At 35.9% G+C, this 17120-nt stretch overlaps 1 protein-coding gene across 6 annotated transcripts in view; it reads left to right on the forward strand.

Annotated features, from left to right (window-relative positions):
* LOC127448861 (disks large homolog 1-like) overlaps nt 1-17120 on the forward strand; it is a 228700-nt gene that overhangs the window by 7865 nt on the left and 203715 nt on the right. For all 6 annotated transcript variants that reach the window (XM_051711726.1, XM_051711727.1, XM_051711729.1 and 3 more), the window contains exon 3: nt 4687-4862. In XM_051711726.1, the coding sequence (XP_051567686.1) occupies nt 4687-4862 (176 nt within the window). The remainder of the gene's footprint in view (nt 1-4686; nt 4863-17120) is intronic.

A 17120-nucleotide genomic window follows, 5' to 3' on the forward strand; every position in this document is an offset into this window, starting at 1 on the left:
GAAATATGCATGTTAACTATTTATCTAGAATATCAGGTTTATATTGTGTGTAAACGTTAGCGAGCTAGCAAGATAATTAACCGTTGACCAGAGGTGGAAAGTAACAAATAACAACTACTCTTGTTACAGTACTTGAGTACATTTGTAAAAATTTTTTTTTTTTCTTTTTTTTAAGTATAAATGAATAATAGTACTTAAGTTGATTAAAAATGAAGTATTCAACTTCACTACAGTTATTTTTCACCGCAATTACTAAGTACCAAAAAAATACATAATATTTAAGAATTTTTGGAAAAAAAATTTGGAAGAAGAAATCAGCAAGTTCTAAGCGCTAAATCTGTTTATAAACTAAAACGTGCTGTGCGGCGCACGACAGCAGCTTGCATAAACTGCCGCCGGTTTCCTCTCTTCTCTAGCTTCTCTAAGACTTTCTGCCCTGTCTCTATACAAGAACTGTAATACTGTGATTTTCTGCATATTTCATTTTATTCTGGAAAGGAGCCGTTTATAACACATTTAACCACTGATCAAACTTCACTTGTTTTTAAGGTAGGCAATGTTTTAACTCCTGTCAAACATTAACACAATGTAGTTTGACATATATGTGGGGATATCTTGTTTACTTACTACTCTATGTCTAAAACAATATTTTTAAATACCTTAAAAAGATACAATGCCAATAGTGTCTAAAATTAACAGGGACTCTGGGCAAAAATGCCACCGAAATTGACAAACATATCCACGAAATATGTGGGCAAAAAATGTCCATGCAACTAGTTCCCATGTTTTATTAATACTATCTGATATAGTTACATATATTTCGATCTTCTTTTGACTTTTCACTGAACATAATTTGTTTTCCCGCCATCTGGTTCCTCGCACCGTCATGCGCACAGATGGGCTCTCTGCTTCTATCAGTTCGGGATTGTACTCCTGTGTTAAATTCTGTAACCGTTTGCCCATCTTGTTCAAAATAAACTGTCCTAGCGGGTAATGCTCTTGGTCACGGTGCTGTACTGTACTTCCCTGCCCTGTGCTGCTGTTTAGCCAAAAGTGCGCAAGGGATGGATGTTATATAAAGAAGGTATGAGAAATCACAAAACATAATGTAACCAAATGCTACAATTTACTTATATTTATATCTTAATATGCTAAATAACCATGATGTTAATTAAGACTTTATTATTACAACTGTAGTACAATAATACATATACAGAACAACCACTTTTAGTGTTTGAATCAATCATATCTCTCACTAAACACTGTGTGGAATTTTTATTTTTGCCTTATTTTTTTCAGTTGGCATGTAGGAGCTGATAACAGTTTTCTTAATAATCTCATTCCATATCTGGATAATTGCTGCAATATCATAGAGGATAAATTTCCTCCTCTATGATATTGCATTATATTAGTTTTGTACAGTATGTTAACTTAATAGCCAAAACACTTGGACATACTTGAATGAGAATAAACCTGAAATAGGAATGTTTCAGTCATAATGCACATTATGTAGTTTAGAGACGATTTAGAGACATTTAGAATGGTACAAATGGCTATTTCAATTTAAATAAATATTGTATGCTTAAAATGTTCTGTTTGTCCAAGAATCCTCTTGCAGCAATGCAGGTCTTTGGCATTTAGAAGTTGCTAGTTTAGGACCTGTGAGGAGTCTGTTTCTGAAACTAGAGACTGTGATTTACTGCTGAAACGATTAGTCGACGTTATCGACAACGTCGACAATAAAAAATTGTCTACAAAAATTTCCGTTATCGAATAGTCGTTTGATCTTAACGTAACAAGATCATATGAAACTCTAATGATTGCACACAAGAGCAGCACTGCAGCTCGCGCCTGACTGAGGAAGAAAACGCATCTCACAGTCCAGACGCACTCTAAACTTTCCAAACAGCTTCAGGTGATGTAGATCGCAAAGTATGAGGGAATTATAATGCAAAAATACAAAATAAGTAAATACAGAAGCACTCCTGTTGTGGAATAAGCAGAGCCGGAGGTGGCGCTCAGCTTAAGCAAAACTGGCGTGACGAGTATCTTTAAAGGAAATACTCCGGCGTTACATCTTTAATGCGGTTCTATTTAATGCGTTATAGCTTTATTAAAGTTAAAATAATAAGGAAACTGGCATTTCTCTGTGCGGACAGTGCCTCTTCTATGAGTTGCGCGAAGTGTCCCGATCTAAGGGGGAGAGATTGAAACTGCACCCGGCTGAGGTACACTCTGTTGCGGGGACGCTAATCCCTCGAGTGTGTGCGCTTAATGCAGCTAGATTATAACATGATGGCAACTTATTGAATCATAATATATGTGTCACTGTGCATTTCTTATCTTGAAGAAAATTGGCAAAACGCAGCTTTATTAATAAGAGAGAGTTTTTTTTTTTGTGAGTTAAAGATGGATTGAAGTGAACAGAAAGGTGAGAGAGGTCTTCACCCCATTATACACTGCAAAAAAAATAAATTTTTTATTTGTTTTTGTTTTGGCTTGTTTTCCAATATAAATATCTAAAACTCCTTTAAAACAACGTACATTTACTTTAGCAGCTATACTGCAGAATATATATATATATATTTTTTTATCTGAGAATGTTGAATATAATATTAAAAATACAAATTTTTTAAAATATCTAAAAATCCTTTAAAAAACAGATGCATTCACCTGAGAAGCAACATATAAGATGTTTAGACTTGCTTTTAGAGAACAGATATTGAATATAAGTATATTTTGTCTTTACTGCACTTGCAGAAGTATAATCAAGTGAAAAAATACACTTATGTACAAAATACACTTATATTTAAGATACATTCTCTTAAATCAAGTCTAAATATCTTATATGTTGCTTCTCAAGTAAATGTATCTTGTTTTAAGGATTTTTAGACAATTTTAAATGGAAAAAAAGACAAATACACTTGATAACAATAGGATTTTTTTGTAGTGAAATTTCTACTGAATTACACATAATAAAAAGTATTTTTTCCCTTTAATTCAGTGAATGTCATTTAGAGGTATTTTTAAAAGATGATTTTGTCCTCTTTATTGTTAGCAAGCACGTTTAATACAACCGTAATGCATGATGGAATAGCCTTCATCTCTCTAAAACAATAGACTTTAGGAGAAAATAGAATTTCAGGAGAAATGTGTTTCTTTTTGTCTATTTTTAAAACCAAAATTTGACATGCAGGTGTAAAGTAACTTGTAAGAACTCAATACCTCAGCAAATGGTGAAACAACCCACTGTATTGTGATTTCCGCATGGTAGCACAACCATCTTCAGTTGTTCTAATAACAAGAACATTTTCTTGAGTACCAAATTAGCACTTAAGAATGCTTTTGAAAGGAATAGGTGACCGTATATGTTTGCCATCACGGGTTAAGAAAAAATGGAATAAATACTACTTAAAATAATTATTTCAAACCGTAATAATAATTTGCAAATAATGTTTTTGGCAGTATTTTTGAGTAATTGAATGCATCCTTGGTGAAAATGTCTTTGTGTTCTAAAAATGGAAGTGTATATACTATATATAATATAATTTTCTTAAAGTAACTTGTAAGGTAATTACTTAGTAGTTTTTCGGCAAACTACTTATTTACTCTTACTTGAGTCATAATATTTCTCAGTACTTATATTTGTATTCAGGTGAATTATTTATTCAGTAGCAGTACTTAAGTAAAAAAAAACAAAAAACAGTAGTCTTTCCACCACTGCCGTTGACAACTCACTGACTTTAATTGCCAGCATTTGTTTATCAGTTGGGTTGACAGTCAAACCCCTGTTAAGCTAACAGGAGCATTGCAGTTTTGGTTGTTTAAATGTCTTTTTCCAAGCTTCTGGCAAAGGAATTTCTGTATGGTTGGAGATTGGAGAATTCAAGTTGGAAAATCCCACATCCTACTTGAATGAAACACAGCATGAGTATCTCGCTAAACTCTGCCTTTGACATTGACCCTGCCTCAATCCTGAGTTGGCCTTCTTTGGCCCAAGGGTAATCGGCGGGCCACAGGCCATTGGCAGTTGGCCCAGAATAAGCCCAGAGGAGGCAAGTGAAGTGACAGTAGCAACACAACTGGCCCTGGCATGCACTAGCATGCCCTTATTTGGCCCGACAGTAAAAATACAGCTAGTGACCACTGCTGACCTGTGGTTAATTGTCTGCAAAGGGACAGTAAGACTGAAACTGATCTTTGCCTTCACATATCCTTTTTTCATGTTTAACTTGAGCAGAATATTTTTATATCACCATCATACAGAAGATTATACCTGACCACCAATCTTGACAATGTTTTGCCTTTGAACAGGATTGTGAGGTTCTTAGGTGAAATAAACAAGACTAACACTTTTCGTTGGAAACATCTTTAAAACTCAGAACATTTTGGATCTGCTCTGCTTTCAAGTTTTAGGTAAAATAATGCTTATGCTTCTCAAATCCAACTCAAAAAAAAAAAAAAAAAAAAAAAAAGTTCATCCTTCAGCACTTCATACTGGATTCCTCAAAGTTACGTTTTGTCAAAATAGGAGATGGCTGGCATAACGTAGCAAAGCAAAATCTGTATTTTCATAAAAATCTCAGTTGTTTATTATTTTGGGATTATAGCTGTATTGATGGCTTGATAATCCAATGTTTTTTTAATTTTATTTTTTTATAATGCAACCTGTTAAATTTCTTTCAGATATCCAGGAATTTTATGAAGTGAGCCTGCAGGATAATGAGGATAAGCCCAGAGAGCCTTCAAACCTTAAAACGGGACAACCCTTTCCTCCTGTTAATGAATGGAATCTCACTGGCTCATCAGAACCTGTGCCCAGCAGCCATACTCGTGTGCCCAGCAGCCATACTTGTAAAGAGGTAAGCAGAATGCTGATTATTTGATGTATAGTATTACATTTTCTGTAATCATATTTACAGCAAATTGTACCTAGTTCTTGAATTTTGTTGGCAATGTTCTGTCTTCAGAGTAATTGTTGGCATTTATCATTGTTGATACAACAACAAACTTCCTAAAAGGCATCCATGCCTTGTTTCAAAATATTGAGAAGAATATATCTTTGAATGTATACAAGCACTAGCTTGATGGTATGCATTAGCACTGGATTACCCCACAATTACATTGGAATACCTTTTATCCTTGAGGAAGCAGTAGTGTTCCTTAAAGACTTTGCTTATTATAGGGGTTCATTCCCCAAAAATCGTCCATGCTGTGCTCTTGAAGCCACACCCCTTTTGATCTCTGGCTAGAAGATATTATATTTGCAAAGAAGCACATGAAAAAACTAGTGCTGTCAGTCTGTTTAAATTTTTAATCGCGATTAATCGCATAATTTTTTGGGTTTGTTTTGTATAACAAATAGCATTAAGAGGTCTTATCCCCATCTCTTGATCACTGATACGTAGGGGTGTGAATCTTTGGGTTGAAAGCGAATCGATTCGATTCACGATTTTACAGGTTTTCAATTCAAAAATGTTATTTGCAAATTCAAAACGATTAAATTTGATTCAATTAGCGATTAAATTCTGCATTTTTTAAAAATGCGTTTATAGTATTTTTTTAAATACTTCGCCTAATGTATCTTAAGCAAGAAAAAGGCAAACTACTTGAGACTGTTTATTGCACCAAAAGTAACTTGAAAGAAAACACATTAAGTACAGTTAATGTACTCAATTAATTGTACAGTACTGTGAAAAAATCCTGATTTCTTCTGTTTTTCATACTAAATTGTTTTAGATCTTCAAATGAGATATAACTTAAAACAAAGGAAACCTGAGTAAACACAAAATACAGTTTTCAAATATATATATTTTTTTTACTGAAGCAAAAAAGTTATCCAACACCTATATCACCCATGTGAAAAACGAGCTGCCCCCTTAAACTTAATAGCTAGTTGTGCCACCTTTAGCAGCAGCAAACGCTTCAGATAACTGGAGATCAGTCGTTCACAACGCTGTGGTGGGATTTTGGCCCACTCTTCTTAGCAGAACTGCTTTAGTGCAGCCACTTTGGAGGGTTTTTGAGCACGAATTGCCCATTTAAGGTCCTGCCACAGCATCTCAATCGGGTTCAAGTCAGGACTTTGACTAGGCCACTCCAGAACTTTAATTTTGCTTCTTTTGAACCATTCAGAGATGGACTTACTCTTATGCTTTGGATCATTGTCTTGCTGCATAATCCAGTTGCGACTGAGGTTCAACTCACGGACTGATGACCAGACATTCTCCTTTAGGATTTTCTGGAAGAGAGCAGAATTTATGTTTCTCTCAATTATTGTAAGTCGCCCTGTCCCTGAAGCAGCAAAGCATCCCCACACCATCACACTACTACCACCATGCTTGACCGTAGGTATGATGTTCTTTTTGAGGAATTCTGTGTTTGATTTATGCCAGATGTAATGGGACCCCTGTCTTCCAAACAGTTCCACTTTCGACTCATCAGTCCACAGAACATTCTCCCAAAAGGCTTGAGGATCATCAAGTCTAAATTTTGGCTAAATTTAGACTGAGCCTTAATGTTCTTCTGGGTTAGCAGTGGTTTTCACCTCGCCACTTTTCCATGGATGCCATTTTTGGCCAGTGTCTTTCTGATAGTTTAGTCATGAACAGTGACCTTTAATGATGCAAGAGAGGCCTGCAGTTTCTTGGATGTTGTCCTTGGCTTTTTTGTGACTTCCTGGATGTGTCGTCACTGTGGAGGAATTTTGGAAGGTCGGCCACTTCTAGGAAGGTTCACTACTGTGAACCTGTTTTCACCATTTGGAGATAATGGCTCTCACTTAGCCCTTTTCCACCAAAATTGCGATTGGTTCTCATGCCTGTGCTCTGCTGGTTCATAGCCGAGGCAATCTGGAGCCAATCGTAAACCGGCCACGCTTTTCCACTGACCTGAGAGCCGAACGGTGACGTAACGGGTTACTGTCTACGTGGTAGTTTCACATGACTACTTCAAACATAAACAAACATAGTGTGTCACAGTGTGTTTGAATACAGCTTTTACTCTTGTTTTTGAGGACATATTTAAATGTATGGATTAATGCAATCCCTCGTTATTACATTGCTCAACAAGATTGTCAGAGACGACATCTGCGCTAAAGGCGACGGGTAATATAATTACATTATATTGTATGAACTATGGCTTAACTTGCTAAGTTTTGTAAACTTATTAACATTGGTGTAGCAGATGGTTTTATTTGGATTTTTGCCATAGCAAATAACATTATTGATCCCACCGTTTTACTTTACAGATAGCCGCAATCTTCCAATCTTGGTGAGTAGCTGGTCAAAAATCCCCTTACAGAACAAAACAATGCACAAAATAAGATGACAACAGTGTAAGAAAAGCTAACAAAGTTGGCAAATATAACAACTTACTGAGATCAACTGCAGAGGACACCGGCGATTCATTGTTTATCACGAGCATTACTGGCTGAATTCAGTGCCCTGGCTAGTTAACAGGCTGGTCAGTGTCAGAGTCCAAAACATCATTGCTCCGTCCACTGTCGCTTTTGCTTATATCCTTCTTATGGTCCCTGTACTCTCTTAAGTGTTTTTCAATTTGTTTATGATGTGGTCAATTGTCTGATTGTAGGCAGCGTGCATAATTTTCGGCTGTATCTTCAGTCTCGTAGAGTATTTTTTTTCCTTTGCGATCTCTCTAGTTTATCTCGGATATTTGTAAATACCAAATTTCAAGTAGAGCACTCGTTTCATTGTGTTACCCGAATGCTTTTGATGTCTGTTAATTTTGTGGGGTTTTTTTTATTGTTGTTATCCACCTTATTTTGCAACACGGAAGTAAGCAGTGGCTGCATTTCCAGCGAATGTGAGAAAGTTTGGCTGGCATTGACCGCATTGTAAATAACTAGAAGGTTATAATACCAGAGTTTATGATCTGGGCTTATAAACTATCACACAACCACAGGATGTACAGCAGAATTATGTGTCAATGTCGGGTCATTTTCTAACGTCAGCATTTATTGTAAAATCATTCACTTGTTGCTGTGTGTTGTTGTATTGAAGAGACGGTAATTAAATCTGCTTCTTTCTTTACCAAGATTGAGACGATGCAGTCTTTCTTGTCTCCATGTAAACCTCCGTCCATATGTACCTGCATAACTTCCGATGATGCCTTTATTTTTTTTTATTTCCAAAGGCAATGTTTCATAAGGCTTCCCTTTTTTTTTTTTTTTTTTATACTATGCACCGCTAAGAAATTGAGAAGGCTCTCTGACAAGAATGGAGAGTAAAATGTGTTTATTATTTTGCCAAGATGAAACAAGATGCAGTTTTAATGCAAAGAAAGTTGAAGCAGCATTTTCCCAGCAGCTTTCTTCTCTCTGCTGGTTGTATAAAGTTTGTGGAGGCGTGTCAGACAGCGCAGAGGACTGTCCGTGTCAGTGCCTGATTTAATTTATTCTGCCAGTGCAACAGTGTGTGATGAAACGATGGCAAAATGTGATAAATGGGAAAACTGTATGCGCTCAAAACCAATGAGTTTATGAAAATCGTAATTAATGATAATAATATGTCGACATTTATTGCCAGCCTGTAATATAAAGCAGCATAATGTAGTATTTTTGTATAGCTAAAATAGCTGGAAGTGGCTTATACCGGAAGTGGTCCACATTCAAGTTGATAATAGTGGCACCCTAGTTTGCTGAAAAATATGGTGGGTAGACCAAAGAAGTACTCATTGCTGCAGACAGTAGCTACTGTTGTTGTTTGGGAAAACTTTACTATGGTGATGAATCATTATCCCGCCCTCCATCTGCTGATGTAATCGGTTACTGCATAGAGACCAGCAAGCTTTTGGGGCTGGTGCGGAGGAACCTGCACCCAAACCACGTCGGTGGAAAAGGGCTAACTGTGGTTCTTTGGAGTCCCAGAGCCTTTGAAATAGCTTTGTAACCCTAGCCAGGCTGATGTACTTCAATTGCTTTTTTCCTCATTATTATTGGAATTTCTTTCGACCTTGGCATAATGTGCTACTGGGTTAGACCTTTTAGCCAACTTCATACTGCTAAAAAGTTCTATTTGGGTGTTGATTTGATTGAACAGGGCTGGCAGTAATCAGGCCTGGGTGTGTCTAGTCCAGCTGAACCCTATTATGAATGCATTTTCGTAGATTTGGTAACTATGGTGCAAATACTTCTTCACACAGGCCCAGTTGTTATTGGATAACTTTTTTGCTTCAATAAATAACATTATCATTTAAAAACTGTATTTTACTCAGATTGCCTTTGTTTTATGTTATGTTTTTTTTTTTTTTTTTTTTTTTTTTTTAAACAATTTAGTGTGAGATATACACAAAAACAGAAGAAATCAAGAAATAATTTTTCACAGCACTGTACCTACAGGATACTTGAAATACAATAATAGTACAAGAGGACAATATTTTAGAGCTGAACATAGCTAGAAAGGTATTCCATATTCCACTATATGGTGAACCATGACCATGGGGACCCTGAATCAGTAAACTAATCCAAATATTACAAAATTAACCCTTGTGCATCAATAAAATGAAGTTACTCAGAGGTTCTTAGAGGACAAAAATGTCAGTGTCAAAAACTGCCATAATAATATTATATATTAATATTATTTTCCACTTTCAATTAGTTAATTTTTTTTAACCAACAACAGCCCAGATCATAACTACCAAATATTTATTCATTTTCAGGATTTTAACTCTTTAAATGGCAGTTTGTTTATATAATGCCACTGTTGTTTTTTATGAAAAAAATAAAATAAACAAAAATAATATTTTCCATATACTACATGTTAACGGGATTTTTATTTTTTTTGGATTATTACAGTCTGGGATATGTCAGTGATTAGCAACAACATTGATTTTGATGCATTATAATTTTTTTGCAGTGTCAGTTTAAAAAAACAAAAAACACTTAGGACCTTGGAGGACAAAAATGTCCACTTCTAAAAACTGCCATAAAAGTGTTATATATAATATTATTTTCCACTTTCACTGACTTAGATTTTTTTAACCAACATCAGTCCTGATCATAACTACCAAATATTCATTCATTTTCAGGATTTTAACCCTTTAAATAACTGTTGTTTTTTACACACACACACACAAACACACACACACCTTTTTCAATACACAAAAAAAAAAAAAAAAAGAAAAAACACACTCTGACATCCATACCAATACACCCGCACAATTTTAGCTGCATAATTTATTAAATTGGCCTGCAGTGCTCTATAATACAGCAAACAGAAAATAGGAAAAAAGCATGTATTTGCTCCATAGGCTAAACATGAGAAAAATGGCGCCATCTGGTGGAAAATATAAAAAAAATTACATTTTGAAGCTAGGGATCCGGAATGATGGCATAATATCATAGAATTCATGATTTTATGCTTTAATGGCACTGGGATCAAATATTGTAGATTTAATGAGTTTCAGTGGGGGCATTTTTGTCCTGAAGGTCCTGTGTGTAACTATTTTGTGTACACATTATAGATGTATTATAGGAACTGAGGTTGAAATATCAAAATTTATGCCGTTGGCATTAACACCAAAATGATCGGAAAAATTTTATGAAAAAGACAAAAATGTCCTGAAGGTCACACAAGGGTTAAAATAACATAATCTGACTACATTCAGCTTCAAAGAAAAGAGAAAAGCAATCAGATAGATGACTTAAGTTTAAATTAGAGCTGTCAGTAGATTATATAAAACTACTATTCATTGCAATGTGCATTAAATCTCTTAAACCGTCATCCTCCACAATATTTATATTCATCAGGCAGTCTTTTCACTTTGAATATGGAATACACATGATTTGTTTCATGGCAGCAAGCGCCGCGTTGAACTCCATATGAAAAGCGTGTCCTGTTTTGCTTTTAGCGCTGGCACTGCAGATGAAAATATAATTAATCCGAATTGTCTGGTAATCATTTAGCCTGGTTTATACTTTGGAAGAAGCTGAACGTTTATTTCCTGGACAGACTAAATCACCTTAGACGAACGAAGGCACGGTTAATCTACGTGCGACGTTGTTTTAAAAATTAGTTAATTTAGGGTGATGTCACGATGTTAAATGTACTGTTCCAGCCACAAGTAAAGCCAATAATGAAGGTTTTTCTTTGAAGGTTTGCCGCTTCTTTGCTTTAATAAACTTGTCACAGCCCCTTTCACTTTTTAAAAACTCAAATCTCTCTCCACTCATTTGTTGTGGCCGTGCTGTCTTTGTAGAGTTTGTTGCAAATCATGTAAAAAAGTATACTTCCACACAATCTCTGAGAGACAGGCTTCAAAGTTATCCATTTTAATAACAGTAACCTAGGTAACAACTCCTCAGCTGGCACGCGCTATTGTAAATAAAAAGCGTCATGTCCAAACCACACCCACGAATAGTTTTAACCAATCATCAGTGCTCTTCGACCATCCGAGTTCTCTTGGTTTAAGAATTTCAGAGATGTGCGCAAACAGGAGAAATCTCACCAAACGAACACCTTGGCAGAACAAAAACGTCACTGCATTTCGTCATCATTTGTAGGCGAACTGAGTGTAACTGAGTGTAATGTCCCTGCTGGACACATCGCAAGGGTTCAGCCCTCTAACGAGTGTTCAGAACTCACATGGAGCTGAATAAAATGTCAGAATCTAATGTTAAATCTGTACATGCCTTAATTGCGATTAAGAAAAAATGTACGTGTTATACATTTTAAATTAATAGCATGCATTAACAATGACAGCACTAAATGTTTTCAGCACACCAAGTTCCAAACTAAACAATGATACCAGTAAAATGGCACTGTTTTATCTTATAGAAAATAACGCCTTTATAAGTTTCCTCACAATTAAATCACTTTATTTCAGTTGTGACCCAGACATTTAGGGTCAGTAATTGCCCCCTGTATTTGATTTTCAGGGGCATTTTTTATAAAGCCATATTTTTTTCTAACAATTGAAAACATAAACTGTGTCTTATCTGTTTATGTCAAAATGTCAATTTATGCAATTTAAGCAATTCATTAATATAAATGCTTATGTCTGAGCATTTTTAGTCTTACCCTAAAAATTACATTGTCAACTATATCAGAGGTTACAAATAAAAAATAGAAGAATTCATTACAAGGGCATTTTTGCTTCCACATTTTACATTTCGGAAGCATTTTTATGATTTTTTAATGCCATTTTTGCCCCAAGCTCCCTTTAATTTCAGACCATGTATTAGCCACGCAGCGAGCTGTATCAAATGGTTTGAACACGTTTGACACGCGACAAGAATGCTATTGCAAGCTGTCATTTGCTTGTGAGATAGTGACTATCTGGAGGAGATATCTGAGTGCTTGAAAGTTACTCAGAAAAGTTTCAGTGAGTTACGGATGGAACGAAGAGCAGGTGTGATCTCGTGAAGGGTGATGGAAGAGGGCAGCGCGTGTCTGTGAAGGGAGAGCTGTGAGAGCACACGCTCCTGGATGCACTAGAGAATGAAGCCGTGCATGTCTCATTTAAATCACACATGTAACTAATTTAATATTTATATATTCTAAAATATTGTTTACTCATTTGCCGAATCGAGATTAATTTGATGTTTAACAGTTTAAATAGATTGAGCAACACTAACGATTCTCGATTCAAAAATCATATTTCAAGATCGATGCAATGAAATGACCATCGGGGTGCGCCAAAAGCAAGTAAAATTATGTAATCAGACAAGGTTTTTAAGGTAAAAATTTGAACTCCATTCACCGATTTCTCACTAGATCAGTGTGGATGAATCAGATCTTGTTAAACAATTTTTTTTTTATTTTATTTTTTTATTTATTTTTTTTTTAACCATTATTTAATAATGTTAATTTCTCATTTAATTTGGATAAAGGTTGGTCATGTGTTTTTCACTTAAATTGTTGCTCACATTCTAGAGAGCGAGTAGATATTTTTTTTATTGTGGGAATGAAAGTATTCTTCACACTGTAGTGTTTTAACAATGCATGCATGTCGGTCTCTTTCATGTGAGGTCTCGAATGATTCAAATCATGTTTGAATGTAGGCTAGATGAATTTCATGTCTCACTGACATACGTTCTGAAATGCTACTCTGTATTGGTATACTCATTAAGTATCTGTCTAACTGATTCTGAGTACATTTAAAGTGGACGAGAGACTGGATTGGTTGATTTGAAGTGTCTAACATTTTATTGAAGACATGTTAGATTTTTTTTTTTTTTTTTTGTGAACAAAGTTTGTTTGTAATTACATGTAATAATTATATCAGAATGTTTAAAACCATTTCTGAATTTTCCTAAAAGGGCTCAAATGATGTAGGCTACTACATAAAGGAAAGCTTTTTAAATGTCAGCAATAGTTATCTTAATATAAATATATTCATTCCCGTTGATAGGAATGATCTATTGTACTTCTCGAAGGAGTCCACCTGTTTTACTGAGCTATTTGGTGTAGAATCAAAAGGGCAGAGGCGTCAGAGCGCACGCGGTCGACTCTTCCGTTACCCACACATTGACGCGCAATAGAGCACGCGCGCCCAGAGGTGATGGGAGCGCGAGGAGTACATTATGTTGGTCGGTCTCCCCGCTGGTCTACCAGCTCCGGACGCACGTCAGTATGAGTGCGGGCGTCCTCTTCCTCCTTAACATCCCAAAAATTATACTACTTAAAGAGAACATTAGATGATGCATTCACTTCTTCGATGAGGGTGTGGATACGCTCATTGTTTGCTCAACTGAGAGTAAGTTTATGTCGCGCGCTCAATGCATTCACGCGCATATTTTAGTGACAGGATTACAGCAGCTGTCATGAGATGCTGAGGTCGCGCGCTAGAGAATGGACTGTTTATGCATCGTTAGCACAAAGGTAAGAGGATATATGGGTAAAGTGTTTGCAACGCTCTCCGTGGTGTCTGTTTTGAGTATATTTATACAGTTGATTATAATTAAACGTTGAATGTAATCAGATGTGCAATTCAACCAGTCATTATTGGCAATAAGCACCATACACTATCTCATAGGTACTTATACATTCAATATCTAAACGCTATAAACGAGCATTTACAAAGTTTGAGATTTAGTCATTCATAGTATGAGAATATGTTAAGGATTTCAGAACACATTGCTGCATGTGTTTTGTTCAAGTTAAAGAGAATATGTGTTCTCAGGATATTAAATAACAGCAAGAAACACCAGATGACTACTAACCCATTAACATACTAATGTTCACTTTAAAACCTTTGATAAAAACAATGGTGTCCAATGATATAAGGTGGAGCTAAAGGTGATTACACTTGGCATTGCCTTACCTACTCACTGATTAGGCTGTTTTAGGCAGAAATTGAAAGGGAGGGAATAACTTCATATTGTGTTTATAATGTTTCTGAATTTTTGTTTTTGAACTTTATTTCTAAAGACTTGTTTCAGGAGGTGCCCATTCGTTTCTTAGAGTTTCGACAAAAATGTGGATTGCTGTAATATTTCTCTCTTTTTCTGAAGACAAAGATGTGTATGTATATGCCTCACATTTTATATATATATATATATATATATATATATATATATATATATATATATATATATATTATATGTAGTTACATATAGTTCAGGACTGAATGTGATCAGATAGTGTCGTTGAGTGAGTGAAAAAGTTGTTTAAAAGGTAGATGCTGTTTTCATCATTCCATGTAAATCACTTATCACCATAACAGAATATTAAAGTGATTTAAGACGTAGACATCTGCACGGTATAAAAGAAATTAGCATAATGAGACCATGATGTACATGGTGTACTGTCACTAGAATTAGTTTGAATTGGTAGGCTATGTGCTTTTAGGGCACACCTGCACCAAAAAGCCCTCTAGAATTCAACAGTTAACACAGGTAATGTTTGCAAGTGAAAGCCATCTGTGACTTTTAAAGAGCACATTCAGTGAACACAATGTTGGTACACCTACAGGCATGCACTTTAAATATGTAAAATTTACTTTGTCGTTATATAATCTGTGCTGCTTCAGAGATGCTTTTTCTACTTCAAGTGAGTTATATTTGTCTGGAGTGGCAAAAGGACAACATCTGTCACAGCTCCACCACCCCCTCCCCGAGGGCAAATCACCTAGGGTCTCTTTTAAAGTCTGTGCTTGACCTTCTACAGTACAGACCTTCCTACGTCCTCATACAGGAAAATGGCGGTGACAGATTTTCAGCACTTGTTCCAGCCGAAATAATCTTTATTACCATGGGAATTTTAAAGAAGTATTACAATTTATCATTTGATAATTTTGCTTCCTCTTGATCAAAGTGAGATTTCCTTTCAAGATAAATCAAGACATTTAAAATCCAGTGTTAGGTTTTGCACATGCAGTTTTTTTCTTAACAAGAATGTCATATGATGTTCAGTGCAAGTGTTGTCAGTATGTCTCCCCCCTTCACTGGTTTGCCCTTTTCAAGAGCCTCTTTTTGAACAACATAAGCATTGTTTGCAGAGAGTGGCATGCTGTCAGTTTTATGTTACTAGTGGATTTGACTAAACTTAAAATATGATTTTGAAGTACTCCTGATGTCAGCCTTAGAGGGATACAGTACACTGGCTTTTCTTCTACATTGCTGTGAAGAAGTATTTGCCCCCATCCTGATTTCTTCTGTTTTTGTGTATACTAAATTGTTTCAAAAATTCAAACAAAACCTAACATAAAACAAAGGCAATCTGAGTAAACACAAAATACAGTTTTAAAATGATAATGCTATTTATTGAAGCAAAAAAAGTTATCCAATACCAACTGGGCCTGTTTGAAAAAGTATTTGCCCCCTTAGATACTAAATCCCCAAATCTATGAAATGGCATTCATAATGGGTTTCAGCTGGACTAGACACACCCAGGCCTGATTACTGCCAGCCCTGTTCAATCAAATCAACACCTAAATAGAACTTTTTCAGCAACATGAAGATGGCTTAAAGGTCTCACCCAGTAGCACACTATGCCAAGGTCGAAAGAAATTCCAGAAATTATGAGAAAAAGGTGATTGAAATACATCAGTCTAAAGGGTTACAAAGCTATTTCAAAGGCTCTGGGACTCCAAAGAACCACAATGAGAGCCATTATCTCCAAATGGAGAAAACTTGGCACAGTAGTGAACCTTCCCAGAAGTGGCCGACCTTACAGAATTCCTCAAAAACACAGCGACGACTCATACAGGAAGTCACAAAAGAGCCAAGGACAACATCCAAGGAACTGCAGGCCTCTTTTGCATCAATAAAGGTCACTGTTCATGACTCCACTATCAAAAAGACACTGGCCAAAAATGCCTTCCATGGAAGAGTAACTAAGTAATTACATTTTATAAAGCACATTTAAGTGCTGTACAAAAAACAATTGTAAAATAAAATAAAAGTTAACCGTTACTAATCAACAAGTTAATAGCCAGGGAAGGCCAAAGAGTGGAAATGTGTCTCAAGTCTAGATTTAAAGATAGAGATTGAAGGAGCACACTTAATGTCAGGTGGCAATTGATTCCATAAGCGTGGAGCAGCAACTGCAAAGGCTCTGTCACCTTTTAATTTAAGACGTGACCGTGGGACATAAAGGAGAGCTTTATTGGCAGACCTGAGAGACTTAGGAGATGAATGCAATTAAATAAGGTCAGAAATGTAAGATGGGGCTTGTCAGTTAAGAGCTTTATAAACAATCAGCAAAATCTTGAATTGAATTCTAAAAAAGACCAAAAGCCAATGAAGAGAAGCTAGGATTGGAGTAATGTGATAATGTTTTTTTGCACTTGTTAACAGTCTAGCCGCTGTGTTCTGTACCATCTGCAGACGTGCCAATGAAGATTGGGGAAGACCAAGGTATAGAGAATTACAATAGTCCAGGCGTGATGTAATAAATGCATGAATTAATTTTTCCAGATCTTGAAAGGAACGTGACGATTTAAGTCTGGAGATGACACTCAACTGGAGAAGAGTGGCAAGGCGAAAAGCACTGCTAACCCAGAATAACATTTAAGTCTCGTCTGAATTTTTCCAAAACACACCTTGATGAACCTCAAACCTTATGGGAGAATGTTCTGTGGACTGATGAGTTGAAAGTGGAACTGTTGGTGTAAATCAAACACAGAATTCCACAAAAAGAACATCATACCTACGG

This window comes from Myxocyprinus asiaticus, chromosome 12 (genome assembly GCF_019703515.2).
Source record: "Myxocyprinus asiaticus isolate MX2 ecotype Aquarium Trade chromosome 12, UBuf_Myxa_2, whole genome shotgun sequence".
Classification (NCBI taxonomy): domain Eukaryota; kingdom Metazoa; phylum Chordata; class Actinopteri; order Cypriniformes; family Catostomidae; genus Myxocyprinus; species Myxocyprinus asiaticus.